Source organism: Cavia porcellus, unplaced genomic scaffold (assembly GCF_034190915.1).
Source record: "Cavia porcellus strain 051 isolate PalLab524CR breed Dunkin Hartley unplaced genomic scaffold, mCavPor4.1 scaffold_7, whole genome shotgun sequence".
Classification (NCBI taxonomy): Eukaryota; Metazoa; Chordata; class Mammalia; order Rodentia; family Caviidae; genus Cavia; species Cavia porcellus.
Window position 1 is genome coordinate 19,249,894 of NW_026947490.1, and position 15,258 is coordinate 19,265,151.

Below are 15,258 nucleotides of genomic sequence, written 5' to 3' on the forward strand. Positions count from 1 at the left end.
TCCCGAGCCCAGAGTACCTTTGGGCCCATCTCAGTCTGGAGGTGTGTAATTCCTTCACCACCACTGGCTGACGTTCTGTGTGACCTCTTTGTGCCTCTGATTCCTAGAAAAGCTTGGAAAGGAACTTTGGCCTAGCACGTGCCCTAAGCCCTCGCCATTTCCATTGCCCTTGGAACCTGTATGCTGCACCTGTTTTTCTGAGTGGGACCCATCAGCCTGAGCTTCAGTGCCCCATCCTGTGGCTTCTAGGTGCCTCCCCACATGCCTCCCCATCTGTACCTCTGTGTATGCTCTGCCTGGCACTGCCATTGCTATTCTTAAGGCTCTGGTTCCCAGATGCTCCCAAGTGTCCTGTGAAGGTGCTGCTACACTCTCTGTCCGGCCTCCAGTCCCCTGTCTCAGGAGACATCCTTATGGGAGGCCAGGTCACGATGGTGGACAAACTTGCCCCTCATTTCCCCCTTGCCATAGGGGACTGGCTGGAGAAGGGGTGATGCAGGCCTACATGGGGCATGGGCCAGGGCCCGGGTGTGGGTGCTGAGTCAGTCCTGAGACTGATCCTGAATGTGTGCTCTCTGTACTGGCAGATCAGCCTTCCTGCCAGGTGCGGGGTGCTGCAGAGTCTGAGACTGGACTGACTGCTGAGAGAGTCTCATCTGATCTTTGTGTTATGTCAGTGTTGCTGTCAGTCTCAGTCCCTGTTCCCTGCTCATCTTTCTCTTCCTGCGTGTCTCTTGCTCTGTGTGTGTTTTCCTCAGTCTCTGCCTGATACGTCTTCACTGACTTCAGGGTATCTGTCTGTCTTCTCCAGTCTGTCTTGACTTCACTCTCCTGTGTGCTTAGCATCTCTGCCTCTACAGGCTCTTCTGATCTGGTAGCCTGCCTGCCTTTTCCTTTTTGGTTTCCCCCTTTCTTTTCCCTCTTGGGATTGAACCCAGCATCTTTGCACTGAGCTAAATCCCCAGGATCCCCCCCCCCCTTTTTTAATTTAGAGACAAGGTCTTGCTAAATTCCCCCGGTTAGGCTAAAACTCATGATCCTTATTCCTTGCCTCGCAGAGTGCTGGTAATACAGGTTTGAGGCTCTGTCACCTGTCAGCCTTTTTCTGTAGGAGCCAGGTGACTGGCAAGGGTTGAGGTTGTACCTCACTCACAAGTGCTGACTGCTGAAGGCCAGGTGCAGTAAAGCTGTGCCCTCTGGCCCTACCTATTCCTTTGGGTCAGGCTCTGTGATGGGTCTTCTGTCGTAGGGTCTTTGACTGTCTCTCTAACTCCTGGCCCTTCTTTTTTCCTCTTGATTGGGCTTCCCTTTCGAATGCAAGCTTCTTAGGAGTTGAAATTTTGCTGGTCATGGTGATGCAAAGCTGTAATCTTGGCACAGCATTCTTGGAGGCTGAGGCTGGAGGACTGGATAAGTTTGAGCCCAGTCCCAACAACTTGGTGAAACCTTGTATCAGTGATATAATAATAATAATAATAATAATAATAATAATAATACAAGGACTGGCCCTTGGTTCAATCCTTGGTACAAAAAAGTTCATATCTGTACCCCAGCACCTAAGATAGTTCTCAGCACATAATAGTGGCTCAGTAAATACTTGCATCTGCTGAGTGCACAACTCTTTGTTCCTGTTTCTGGTCTCTGACTCAGATTTTCTTCCTTTTAGTTTATCTCTCCACTCCACCTGTCTTTTCCTTTTTCTCTCAAGTCTTTCATCTTTTCCAGTCCTTTTTATTTTGATGGTCTCACAAAATTGCCCAGGCTAGTTTTGAACTTGTGATCCTATGCCTTAGCCTCCTGAGTAGCTGGGTTGGCAGTACCTGGCTGATCCCTCTCTGAACTTGTTTCTGTATTAGAATCTCCTAATCTTCCCTCTGCCTTGGCATCTGTCTCTCCCTTTTCTCAGGAACTCTTTGTCCTCGTGTCGTACATTCTCTTTGTATCGTTCCCAGTCTTGGTTTTTCAAAGTCTTTCTCTGCTGTTTCCCTGTCTTCTGGTCTCTCTCTCTTTTCAGTATCTGCATCTGTCTGAGTCTTACCATCTCTCCATCCACCTCTTAGCACCCGAGACAGACTGGTGCACCTGTGGAGATTAAGGAGCTGAGTTCTCACGTGAGGCACCGAGAACTGTGTGCTTCGCCCAGCCTCATGTCCTGCACATGTCTCTGCTCCTGGGTGGCTTTGGGGGATGCCTGTTGCCTGTCTGGTGAGAAGAGTTCCTGTCAGTAGGATGGCAGGCTGCTGCCTCGAGTGCAGGCCAGGCTCCATGCGTGGGACTGCTGTCTACACCCCAAAGGCAGGGATTGCAGGGCAAAGCATTGGTGCAGCAAGAAGAGTAGGGGGTGGGGCAGTCTGCCTGCTGCATCTGGCTGCCCAGTCATTGCCTTCCTGTCCTCTGAGTTTTTCTCCTTTTCCCACCACTTCCCTATCCTCTCCCAACCTCTTTCTGTCTCTCCCCTACTCGCTTCCCATTTCTTAGTCTCTACCTCTGTGCTCGTCTGTCTCTGACAGTATCTTTGTCTGCACCTCTGACTTGTGAGATTGAAAGGGTGATCACCAGCCTGTGCCTGAGATCCCAGCTCTGCCCATCTCTGCTATGTGATCTTGGGCAAGTCACTTCTTCTGTCTGAGCCTCAGTTCACTCACCTGTAGTGTGATAACATTCCGCTCTGCCTCACAGGCAGCACTAAAGGAAACATTGAGGACAGTGTGTGACCAGGCAGCACCGTGTGAAGGTGACCTTTTCTCAGGCCTTCACTGTCTTGCTTATATCTTTCCCGGATTCCCATTTAGTGTCTCTGCTGCTGTCTTTTCTCGTCTCCATTCCTCTTCCTGGTTTCAGGCCCTGACAGCCGTTACCTTCCAGTCTGTCTCCAGAACACCAGGGAACAATTGCTGCTGCTGTGGCAGCAGCCCTGAAGGGGATGGTACCACTAGTCACAGGTGTCTCCCCTCTCTGCAGCCAGACTTCTCACCCTGAGACTATCCTACTCCGGTAATTCTGCCCTGACAGGTTTGAATATATTACAAAGATAATTTGCTATAAAATGATACGAAAACCCCAGAAAAAGGCCCATCACAGAACAAGTTCTGTTGGTACAAGACAACCTTCCCATTCCCCTTGTTTTTCTCACGTGCAGGTGGGATGCAGAGAGGAGGGGTGAAGGATGGGCACGTGGCAGGCTGAGGGTGTGGGGAAGACAGGGTGACGTCGAGGGGGATGAGGGCCAATTCTGGAGCAGGAAGAGGGGAGGAAACTGTGGATGCTTGCAGCCACTGCATCAGCGCAGGCTCATGCACATCTCGAAAGGCCTAGGCACTTTGCCCAGACCTGTGCTCAGCGGGGTCAGATCAATGTCCTCGGGGGCCACCAGCGGTTGCAACGTGAAGCTCTGCAGGATGGCGGTGAAGAAGAGGAAGAGCTCCATGCGTGCCAGCGACTCACCCATGCACAGTCGGCGCCCTGCGGGGTGGGGGAGTGGGGAGAAGTGGTGAGACCAGGGGTGAAAGGCTGTACCCAGATCCTCAGAGGAAAACTAATATGAGGACAATGGCTGGGGACGTCCCAGACCCATCTGGGAAGGAAGGGTGTTTTAAATAAATGAGGGAGCAGAATGAGCTGGCCAGCAGAAGTGCAGCCACCCTGGATTCACATCCTGGCTCTGTCAAGTCTGCTTTTGTGTTCTTGGAAATTTCAGAGTATTTGAGATGGAGCATATACTAGTGCCTCTCATGAGATTGTGATAGTCAACACTGGTAAAGCACTGAGACTGGGATTTTTACGTACCTCTATGTGCTGTGCATTCTGAGCTCTTACTGAAATCCTGCTCTTAAGTCCTAACAACACCTAAAGGTAGGTGCAGTTTACAGATTGTGGAAACTGAGGCTCAGAGATGTCAAATGCCCAGTTCTTAGCTTCCACCTTTGTAACTTCTCAGAGCAGCCTGTAGTACAGAGCAGGCAATAATGCGAATTTCTCAATTATTATGCTTGTCGCTTTTCCCTGCTATGAGTAAGCAAGGATTGTTTTCCTGTTCAGGGAAGAAAAACTGGAACCACATCAACTGCGCCACCTACTGGAGACGCTGACTAGGAGCACTCCCAGATGGAACAGTTAATCTACCTCCCCATCTCCTCCCTCTACAAGGATTTAATCTTGATTTATCCAGGAGCAGAGTTGGGAGATAATCACTAGTATGAATGGATGAATGGGTGGGTGAATTGTCTCCTTCCAAAGGTGAAGATGGGGTGAGATGAGAGGTGAGAAGTTTGGGTAGTAATTAAGACTAGTCTTAAACTGTCTCCTGCCCTCACCAGCTGAGAAGGGCATGAAGGCAGGGCTCTTCTTGAAGGACTGATTGGCGTCCAGAAAATGCTCAGGGTTGAACTCCTGGGGCTTGACGAACTGGCTGGGGTCAGAGTGCACAGTGTTGAGCAGGGTGATGACATCCGTGCCCTGTGTGGGTGAGGAGGTGGTGTCAGGGTGTAGAACAGCTGGGAGGTTTCCAAAATAGGTGTTCCACTCTATAGCCCCGGGGTTCCTGGGGACAGGAAAGGGGGTGGGGATGGGACATGGGACTCATCTGGGCTTCCCACTGCTGAGTACTGCAAGCTGGTGGGGAACTGTTTCTCAGAGGCAGATGTGGGATTTCTGGGAAGTGGAGAGGTCTCTGAGGACAGTGGCCACAGGGATTCTCAGGATGAAATCCTAGACCCCAGGGATGCTGCATAAGGGGATCAGTAAGGGGAGTTGTGATAGGGAAGGGGTGTGGAGTTTAGGATAGGAATCAGTCTGCTATGGTATGGTATTGGGTCCCGGGGAGGGGCTGAGGTTCTGGATTTGAGAATCTCAGATATATGTCTGTCGCTAGGGTTCAGGATGCCAGTTGCTAAGGCCTGGGGAGTTGATTGCTAGGCTCTGGGGCCCCATGTGGTTTGCCAGGGAACTGGCACTACCTTGGGTAGCAGGAAGCCGCGGAAGATGGTGTCCCGAGTGACGCGGTGTGGTAAATTCATGGGGATGATGTCTGCGAAGCGCTGTACTTCGTGGATCACCGCATCGGTGTAAGGCATGGCTGCACGGTCATTCAGCGAGGGTAGCCGGGAGCGCCCCACCACCCTGTCGATCTCCTCCTGCACACGAGCTGGGTTTGGAGGCAGCAAGTGCTGGAGCGTGAGGGTCGTGCTAGAGTGGAGGGTACCCGTGGGCGCTTAGAGGCTGGGAACAGGTGGAGTGTGCATGCTTGTGTGTGGGAGCGGTCTCGCCCAAGCCTCCCAGTGCCCATCCCCAGGACAGGTTCCTGTAAGGGTTAGCCAGAGTGTGAAATACTGGTTGGTACAAGGACTCCAAAGGGTGGTTGGGTGGGCGGGGCTTCAGGGTGGGACTGGCTGGCTGATGGATCCAGCAGGTGGGCAGTGAGGGAAACCTGGAGGTGGTGGGCAGAGCAGAGGCTGGGGCATGGGCAGTGTGGACAGGTTCAAGGCTCTGTGTATGAGATCGGGGCTGCACCGCTGAGCACTAGCGTGTGGACCCTATGGGCCCCGTGGGTGGAGTCGGCCTCCTTGTGGCTTTGGCTGGGGGACCTAGGCTTTAGCTGTGGGCCGCTTCAGGCTGGGTCAGGTGGGGCTCGGGCTGCTGAGCACAGGCACACCTTGCACCTTCGGGTACTTCATGAGTATGAGGAAGGCGTGGCGCAGCGTGGTGCCCACTGTCTCTGTGCCGCCAAAGAGCAGGTTGTGTGTGGTCATCAGCAGGGTGTCCATGCAGAAGTGGCTTAACGGGTCCTTCTTCTCCTGAGGGGTTGAGAGGTGGTGGGGGCATGAGCCTAGGCCATGGATTCCATCCCCGCCCTGATCAGAGGCTCTAGGTGGCATGGGCTCCAGGTCTCTGTGACTGGCTCCCTCGCCCTAGACCTAACAGCTGTGTCCAGTTTCCAACCCCCCCCCCCAGCTTCCATACCTTGGGGAGCTGGGGAGCATGGACGGGCGGGCCGGGTAGGGCTGGGTAGGGCAAATCTCCATGGTGTGAGATTACCAATTTGGACAGTGCTTTAACTACTTAAAGAGCTGTTAATTGCTGGTGGCTCTGAAGGAGGCTCCAGCATATCTAGCTGCCCTAACTGCCTCTGCTGCTTCTCCCCATAAAGTTCCCAACTCCTTCCAATCTAGGTCTGCCTGGGTTTGAGGCCAGAGCCGCAGGACTGTGTCGGGTCACAGCAGAAGTGGGATTTCCAGGCAGGGTTTACCTGTGCCATCTTGGTGAGGAAGCAGTCGATGAAGTCCCGGGGAGAATCGGGGTCTAGGGAGGCCTGGTGTTCGCGGACGCTGTGAGCGATGAGCTCTTTCATGCCCCTGAAGTTCTTGAACATGCGTAGGTGTGGCCCGGGCAACCAGTCCAGAAGGCTCGGGAAGATGTTATACAGCTGGGGATCGGACAGGGTTGGAGGGGTGGGAGGAGTGGCTGGGGCAAAGCAAGTGGGTCAGGTTGTCAGGGAGCAGATCTCAAGCACAGCTAAATTCAGGAGAGACTGGAGGGGGAGGGGAGACCGGGGCGGGGCCAGGTGCCTGCAGGGAGCCACCGTGGAGGGGGATGGGCCGGACTGTAACTGGGTGGGTGCGGGCTGAGGCCAGAGGGCTGCCCTAGTTTTTTCCTCACTAGCCGCGTCCTCTTGGCCTCTGGACCCTGTTGGTCCCCCTGAACTCAATTCACTGACCTCACCCCAGGGCGTGCTCATGATCTGGAAGTTGTCGTTGATGAGCCGGATAATGGTAAGCAGACGCTCATCATCATAGTGAAAGCGGCTGCCGAAGACCACCGAACATATAATGTTGGACACCGAGCGGCTCAGCATAAACAGGGGATTGAAGGGCTTGCCTGGGGGTGAGGGGCAGAATGTATCAGCTGTGGAGACCCAGTAGGCAACATGCAGACCACCTGCAGCCACAGCCCTAATGTGTACAATGTCTGACCCAACCATGACAACCTGTCCTGCAGCGCAGAACACTTGTATATGCGCACGCTGCCCAGCTATGGCATACCACCACCTGAACAGGTGACCGCAACAGTGGAAAGAGCCCAGAACCCCACAGCACTCTGCAGTACCTCAGTAAACACATCACCCAACAGCAGAACAGGCTGGTCTTAGTGACAGAGCACCCCGCACACAATCAGACGGCACCGAACACAAAACATGGTAACAAAACACTCAGTAAATATGAGCCCAGTACTTACCAGTACACACAATTACAGGTCCAGGGACCTAATAACCAGCTGAGAATTATTCCAACATGTCACAGTGTACTGACACAATACCAGCATGCAGCAATGTCCTCATGGAATATAACACACAACAATGATACGCAACAATGCAGGAGACTGTAGAACACTGTGTGACATCAGAACACACGTGACCAGGCAGAGGGGTGGACACACAATACACAGGACACAACACTGGCAGCACAGCAGGCACACTCTGGACTGTTACATGTAGTGTCTGGCTGTACTATAGAAAGAGCCCACAGAGATCGGGTGGTGTCTAATTTCGGCCCTTGGGAGGCTGAGGCAGGACATCATAAGTTCAGGACCATCTTGGGTTCAAGGCCAGCCTGGGCTGCATGGTGGGATCCTGTCTCCAAAAGTCTAAACTATATTAAAAAAAAAAAAAAAGCCAGGGAAGAGGCTACAGAAACACACTTAACATCCAGTAATCCAATAGGCAGAGCACAGAAAATATTAAAGCAACACACCAGCCAAGACATATAGTACACAGCTGGGCACTGTGCAGCACCCTGTGTAATTCCAGGGCTTGGGAAGGTGAGGTAGGAGGATCACAGCAAGTTCAAAACCAATCTAGGCCATAAAGTGAGTTCAAGGCCAGTCTTCATAATGAAACCCTGTCTCAAAAAGACCAAAACAAAACCAAAAATGACATATAGCACAACCCAGAAAAATAGATCTGAAGTTAGACTTAGTTTGATCCTGGTTCAGCCTTCTAATCTTGATGTCAGCTGGCCAACTGATTTTCTTCTCCAAGCCTCAGTTTTCTTATCTGTAAAATGGGGCTGTTCTCCTGGGGCTATTATAAGGAGACGGTGATGTGTGCTTGGGAAGGCCTTGACTGGGGCCTGACCCATTAGGAGACTGGCACAAACCGTGGTAATGTGGTAGATTGAATAATGGCCCCACAAAGATATCTGTGTCCCTATGATGGAACGTGTGCATAGAACCTTTACCTTCCATGGGAAAAAATACTGTGCAACTGAAATTGAGGATTCTGAGATCGAAAGATCACTGAGGATTGTTCAGGTGATCACCAGAGTCCATCTAAAAGTTAACCAAGGGATGGGGTAGCTGGAAGACTGGAAGCTACCATCTTTCTGGCTTTGAACCTCAAGCAAGGGACCAGGAACCATTAGGCAGCCTCCAGAAGCTAGAAAAAGCAAGACCAGAGTTCTTCCCCCACGCCCTCCCAGATGAATGCAGGCCTGCCGACCCACTTTTATTTTGACTTTCTGAACTACAAGAGAATAAATCTATGTTGTTTTGAGCCAACACATTGTGGACTTTTTTCGGTGGATATTTTAAGATAGGGTCTCTCTGTGAAGCTCAGGCTGGTCTTGAACTCACTCTGAGTACCACGTGCTACCCACTGGAGCCCTCAAACTCTGTAACCCAGCCTTCCTCAAACTTGCAGTAATCCTCTGTCTCTGACTCCCAAGTGCTAGCCTTACAGCTATGCACCACCATGTTTTACAGAAAAATTTTTTTACAGCAGTAATAAGAAATGATAGGCAACTGTTAAGATTTCACTTACACCATATCATTTAATTCCTTCAGCATCACCTGCCACATCATCATCACCATCACCACCATCATCATCACCATCACCGTCATCATCACACCACCATCATTATCACCAGCATCACCATCATCATCATCATCATCATCATCATCTGCCCAAATCCAAGAAGACAAGGAGAGCAGAGAAGAGGGCTGTTTAGCATTCTATGCCTCAGTTTCCTCTCCTGTAATGGGACTGCTTCTTAGATTTGGGTGATTTTTCAGAGAGCTGATATAAGAAAAGTTCTTGGGACAGTGCTGGCATATGGTAGGTGTCCAATAAGTGTTCTTTCAATTTTATTTTTTTGGGAGGAGGGCAGCGATAAGGGTGGAATCTAGGACCTTGCACATGCTAGGCAAGCATCACACCATTACACTTCCAGCTCTGTATTGCTTACTTTTCATGGTTTTTTCCACGGGCCAGAGGATTTTCCCTGGACGTTTACCCCAGCTCTGCCATATCCTGGGCACATGGCTCAACCTTTCTGGGCTTTAGCTGCCTTCACCTGGAATAACACTGACTTTCCAGGGTTACTGTAGTGTGAAACTAGCTCGTGCCTCTAGAGTTCAGCAGAAAGCCTGGTATCCAGTAAACACATACTACTCTTTTTTTTTTTTTGTCTTTTTGAGACAGGGTGTCGCTTTGCAGTTCAGGCTGGCCTTGAGCTCACTTTGTAGCCGAGGTGGACTCAAACTCACGATGATCCTCCTGCCTCATCCTCTCAAGTGCTGGGATTACACATGTGCGCCATCTGCTTGGCTACTGCTCTTATGGCATTAACGTGTTGTTTGAGGACTTAGGTGTCAGGGGTAGGTTTAAATCCTGGCTCCTCCACTTACTAGCTTTGTTATTATATTTTAAGCCAGTCCCCTAACTTCTGTGCTCCATTTTCTCATCTGCATTTGGATTGTCCTGAGATTTACACGGATAATGTTTGAAAACGTGCTCAGGACCAGGCTCCACATATGGTCAGTTCTTAAGAACATCATCACTATCCATCACCATTACACAAACAGGGCTCAGAATACCGCAGACATGAGAAACAACCTCCCCAAACCTGGAGAGGCAGAGCCACGAGCCGACCCACCACCAGGGCGCGCCATTCTCCCGGCCGCTAAGCGAAGGGCCTGCGGTTTTTGCCTTCCCAGTCCTGCGATGCGACTTCCCAGCACCGCCGGCCAAGTAGGACAGCCGTGACTTAGGGGTGCAGACTGAATTCAGGGACCTGACCTTCGGTTTTCCGCAGCTCCTCCAGCAGAAAGCTGCCTTCCTCTAGGATCCGCTCCTCCATGCTCCTGTTTCCCATCCCGAAGTTCCGGAGAATCTGGAGCGAGAACCTTCTCAGGACCTTCCACCGCTCTCCATTGGAGAAGGCGATGCCTGGGGGGAAGAGGCAGCAGGCTCAGCCTCAGGGTCATCGCTGAGGCCGCTCCACCTGAGGCCCCCTTTCCTCATGTTTGCGGGCAGGGAAACGCAGCTGGGAATCTTTCCTGTCCCCACAAGCCCTGCAGATCCTCCAGGCGGGGGTAAGTGCCTCCTTTGGGCTTCTATAGCACTCTGGATTTTCCTCCCTACCCTCCTGGTTACTCCGTTTCAGTCTCCCCAATGAGGACCTGGTCACCTTGGGCTGTCACTGTCTGGTGATGAGTCCATGTCCTTCATGGTGTTGGGAGGACAGCGTGGGGCCTATACTGGTCACCAGTGACCTTGGCATTGCCTGGTGCACAAGCGAAGTGCCAGTGATTGCTCACTGATCACTGAATGAACAAATAAACAATGTAAGCAAGAAAAGTAAGCTCAGGACTAGGCTACATTCCACAGCCATTTGCACAGTCCTTATTTGCTGAGGTGGGCGGTACTGGGGATTGAACCCAGGAACTTTGCACCTAGCTAAACTCCCAGCTCACTTAAATTTAAGTTAGGTTAATTAATTATTTTTGAGACAGGAGCTCACTGTATAGTTCAAGCTAGCCTTGAATTCACTTTGTAACCCAGGCTGGCCTGGAACTGTCAGCGATCCTCCTGTCTCAGCCTCTCGAATGCTGGAACTCCCTGCCCCACACTTGGCTCATTCCCAGTTGGTTAAAATTTAAAAAAAATTTTTTGAAATAGTCTGCTAAATTGCCTGGGTGGGGCTCAAACTCATGATCCTCCTACCTTGGCCTGCTAGAGTGCTGAGATTACAGGTGTGAACCACTCTGCCCTGTTTGACCCTGGTCTTCTGACTAGTTGTCTTCATCCTTCAGGTCTTAGCTTGGAGATCTTCTCTTTCAGGATGACTTTCCTTGGCTCTCACAGCTCCCTGTCCACGCTTCCCCTGCCCACACCACTCTGGGACGTCACACTTTGGTGATGCTCTGCATTTCTCACTGGACTGGGAGCTACTCTAGGACAAGGACTTGGATATTTTCTGTCTCTGATTCTTCTGGATGTAGCAGAGAACTAGTTATTGAAGGAGAAGGAGAGGGAGGGAGAGAAGAGGGAGAGGGCAGGAGGGCTGGAGGAGAGGGATAAAATACAGTGTGTTGCCTTGAAATATATGCATCCCCTCACTGACTCTTTATAGCAGCCTTCTGATAGCAGACTGAGGGTCAGAGAGGGGAGACCACTTGCCCAAGGATACACAGTAAGTGGCAGAACCCCACAGTCACCTCCGTGTTGCTCCCGGTGGCTAATTTTAGTAATAAAGACATACACAAAAAGTAGCAATGTGGCTTTCTCAAGCACCCCATCTGAGGTCCCTGGACAGAAAGTGGTAAGTGAAGGAGACACCAAGAGTGAGCGTATATTTACTACACAATGAATGGTATTTCACCAGTCTGCTCAGATTCCACATCTGGCAGCAGCTGGGATGCATCTAGTGAAGGGAACAGGAGGACCTTAGGCACTCTTCAAGGAGACTGTAGGGTAGGATTTCTTTTCAATCAGAAATCTTTTTTTTTTTTGAGTCATTTTTTTGGGACCTTATCCCATACTTCCCTTTGATAAGAGGTTCATATTTAAGAAGACTTTGAAAACCATAAACCTAACTGATCTCCACCCTTAAAGAGGAAGGATACTGACACAGAATAGGTTTGGAGAGAATGATGTTGGCTGCTGGATTATCGGGATAGAATTGGGTTTGGGCTGGGATGGAGATGATAATGGGGTACACAGGACGAGAGATTCATGTAAATTGGGTTTGAGGCTGCTGGTCGGCACTGGATTTGGTGCATCGAGGCGTGGTACATTGGGGGTGAGCTGGTGCTCGGGGTTGAGTAGATAGGTGATGAGGTTTATATTGGTGATGGAGGAGGGATTAACTAAAAATGGGGACTGGACACTTCAATAGGTGGGTGGCATAGAAGATGGGCTGGAGCTGGGGAGCGCCATTACAGTGGAGTCTGGTTTGACTAAAAGGATTAGAATTCAAGATAGTAGAACTTAAAATGGAGATTGGGGAGGGTTCACGATGGGAATGGAGGTGGGTGAAGTGCAAGTGTTGTGGGTAGGAATGGAGTGGAGGTTGAAATGGGAGACGTGGGGTAGCGTTGATGAGGGTTGGGATTAAGTTGGACATGAGGACTGGGGCCTGGTAACTTGGCCACTTGATTGAGTTGGAAGTTGAATGATGTGGTTGGGATAGAGGCAGGGATTGGGATGACAATGGGTTTGGAGTCGGATGGAGATGGGGATTTAGACAGTTCAAGATGGTGGTGGGATTTACAGGTGGGAAGGTAGGATAGATTTCACCCTAGATTAAGACTGCCTGGCTCCATCCCAGTTGATAGCTTTTTTTTTTTTTTTTGGTCTTTTTTGAGACAGAGTTTCACTATGCAGTTCATGCTGGCCTTGAACTTACTTTGTAGTCCAGGCTGGCCTCAAATTTGCAGCAGTCCTCCTGCCTCAGCCTCCCAAGTGTTGGAATTACAGGTGTGTGCTGCCATGCCCAGTCCCCATTTGATGTTAGCATTGAATGGCCCTGAATTTCACTAAGATTGAGATGACAACCTCCCACCCCCAGTTCCTCCCTAAACATGGGAAATATTGGGGACAGGTGGAGGAAATGGGGTGGGTGCACGCTTACCATTGCCCTTAGTAAAGTTGAAAAATACAGGATATTCGCCGCGGCCACTGAATTCCTCTGCTTGGTCCACAAGGGCCTCCTTCACGGCTTGATACCCGCTGAGGACCACCACCCTCCTGGGCCCCAGGTACACGGTGAACACTGAGCCATACTCCTTGCTCAGCTAGGGGAAGAAGAAAAAAGTTACAGGGAGCTCTGGGACCATGGACATCTCCTCCTCCCCGTTTCCCAGGATGATGCCCTGCACCTTAGTGAGTGAAGTCAGCAGGTCCTGGGAGCGCAGCTGAAGCAGGTTTCCCAGGAGTGGGACGGGCCTGGGCCCTGGGGGCAGCTGGCCCTTGTCCTTTGAGCTCATGGTCAGGAACAGACAGACCAGAGCCAGGACCAGGAGCAAGATGGCTGTGGTCATGCTGTCCATGCTGAAGACCCCTGCAGGCGTCTGGAAGGCAGAAAGGGAGAGGGCAGAGCTGGGAGACTGGGTTCCTTCTCATGGCCTGCAATTTTCATTCCCCAGGTCCTGGAAATGTGGGTAGGCTAGGAGGAAAGGAGTAAGGAGAAGGAAGCAGACATGGGAGAGTCCAGGGGATAAAGGAGGAGGGAGAGGGAGCAAGAAGGCAGAGGAAGAGGATGGAGACGGAGACAAGAGACACAGAGAACACAAGAGACAGAGGTACTGAGGGACACATAGAGATAATGAGAAGTGCAGAAAAAATGGAGTGTGATGTTTTCACTTGAGACAGAGTCTTGCTATGTAGTACAGGCTGACCCTGAACTTACTGTGGCCCAGGCTGACCTTGAGCTCAAGGCAGTCATCCTGCCTCAGCTTCCCAGTGATGGGATTATAGGGTGTGACATGCCTGGCAAAAGTGTGACACTATGATATCTATATATCCTTAGATTGTCTGTCTGTCTGTCTGTCTGTCTTCTCTTACCCAGTGGTAGAAACAAGATTGATCAGAACAGAGATAGAGCCCAACAGAGAGAAGATCACAGAAGAAGGCATCGACCTACACCGGAGAAAGAAGAGGCAGAATTAGGAAGAGACAGTGCTAGAGAAAAGACAAGAGAGACGGAGATAAAGATACAGAGATAGAACAGGGAGGGAGGCAGAAGGAGAGAGCACGCAAACTGGAGACAGAGGGAGCCAAAGCCACAACAGAGTGGAACAGATACACAGACGCAGAGAGACGTGCAGATTTCCAAAAGAGGTTCCCAGATAGTTGTAGAGGCAGAGATGCAGAGGCACCTCTCTGGGAACAGCTCCCCGGACATCCCTTGGCCAGCACTCTTACCTGCTGTGTGGCAGATGCAGTGAGTCCTGGAACTGTGAGTGTGTTGGGGGGCTGGCAGCTGCTCTTAAATGGTCTGTCCACGCCCTTCCTCTGTGTCTCTGCCCCTTCCTTGGTCCCGTGAATTTAACCCCTCCCCATTCTTCTTACTGTTCCACACCCTCTGTCACAGCCAGCTGGGATGGGGCCAGTGATGTTTCACACCTCAGGAACCCTTGGTCCACCAGCCTGCAGGGTGATCTTAGTGTCAGCTGCCCCCACTGTGGACAGTGGTCAGACGCCTCCCTCCTGGGCCTGGCTGGAACATGTGTGCGTGTGGGGTGATGAGGTTGTGGGGCCTTGGCAAAATGATGGCCCGGGGATGGGCTTGCTCCTTTAGATGTCCTGGATACTTGGGTCCATTTCTCTGGGTTAAGGCTTTGTTTGTTCCTGCCACTCGGTGGCCACTAGACTTTGGACAGACCTTTTCCTTCTTTTCCGTTTTCTCGTATCTGGAGGCCGAGTTTTTTGATAGCTTTTTACTTTTTTTTTTGCTATCGGGGATTGAACTCAGGACCTTGTGCCTACAGGCAGGCCCTTTGCCACTGCGCTAAATCCCCTGCCCTTTGGTAGTTATTTCTGCAGTTCTGTGCTCTTATGGTTTGTCTCTGAAATTCTGTGGATCTCACTGTGATCTCTTTAGCTGAACCTTTTTGTCTTTCTGTGTCTATCTCTGTCTCTCGCATTCCCTCTCCTTGTCCACCCTCTTCTATGCCTCGCTCTCTCTTTCTCTCACTCTCTTTTTCTCTCATCCTATCTCCTGGTAAATCCTTCTCCTCCAATGACTCTTCCCACCTCTCTGTCTGTCTCATCTTCCACGAATCTGTCTGTTTCCATGAGTCAGGCTGGAGTGACCAGTGCTGACATCATGATGACCACCATAGGGGAAAGGCAGGGCCACTGGAACCCACAGGGAGAAAGGACCTTGGACTTGAATTCACCCTCCTCTCTCTCCTTCCAGTGCAAACTCGTTGATTGTCTTCCTTCTGCCCTCTTCTAGGTCTGTTCTTGGATTTTGTCCTGGC

At 51.0% G+C, this 15,258-nt stretch overlaps 1 protein-coding gene across 1 annotated transcript; it reads right to left on the minus strand.

The window, feature by feature from the left end:
- Nucleotides 1–3,075: 3,075 nt before the first annotated feature.
- On the minus strand, nucleotides 3,076–14,337 carry LOC100717701 (cytochrome P450 2F5). The gene is made up of 10 exons (XM_063252781.1): nucleotides 14,198–14,337; nucleotides 13,153–13,344; nucleotides 12,906–13,068; nucleotides 10,070–10,219; nucleotides 6,713–6,873; nucleotides 6,245–6,421; nucleotides 5,651–5,792; nucleotides 4,956–5,143; nucleotides 4,314–4,455; nucleotides 3,076–3,462 (listed from the first exon to the last, which is right to left on the minus strand). The coding sequence occupies exons 2-10, from the start codon at nucleotides 13,321–13,323 to the stop codon at nucleotides 3,281–3,283; spliced, it is 1,476 nt and encodes a 491-aa protein (XP_063108851.1). The 5' UTR covers nucleotides 13,324–13,344; nucleotides 14,198–14,337; the 3' UTR covers nucleotides 3,076–3,280.
- Nucleotides 14,338–15,258: the final 921 nt, after the last annotated feature.

Coding starts and splice junctions, on each gene's coding strand:
- LOC100717701 (XM_063252781.1), bottom strand. CDS start 13,323: ATGGACAGCATGACCACAGCCATCTTGCTCCTGGTCCTGGCTCTGGTC. Junction 13,069..13,152: donor TGCTGACTTCACTCACTAAG/GTGCAGGGCATC, acceptor TTCTTCCCCTAG/CTGAGCAAGGAGTATGGCTC. Junction 3,463..4,313: donor CTTCATGCCCTTCTCAGCTG/GTGAGGGCAGGA, acceptor CCCACCCCGCAG/GGCGCCGACTGTGCATGGGT.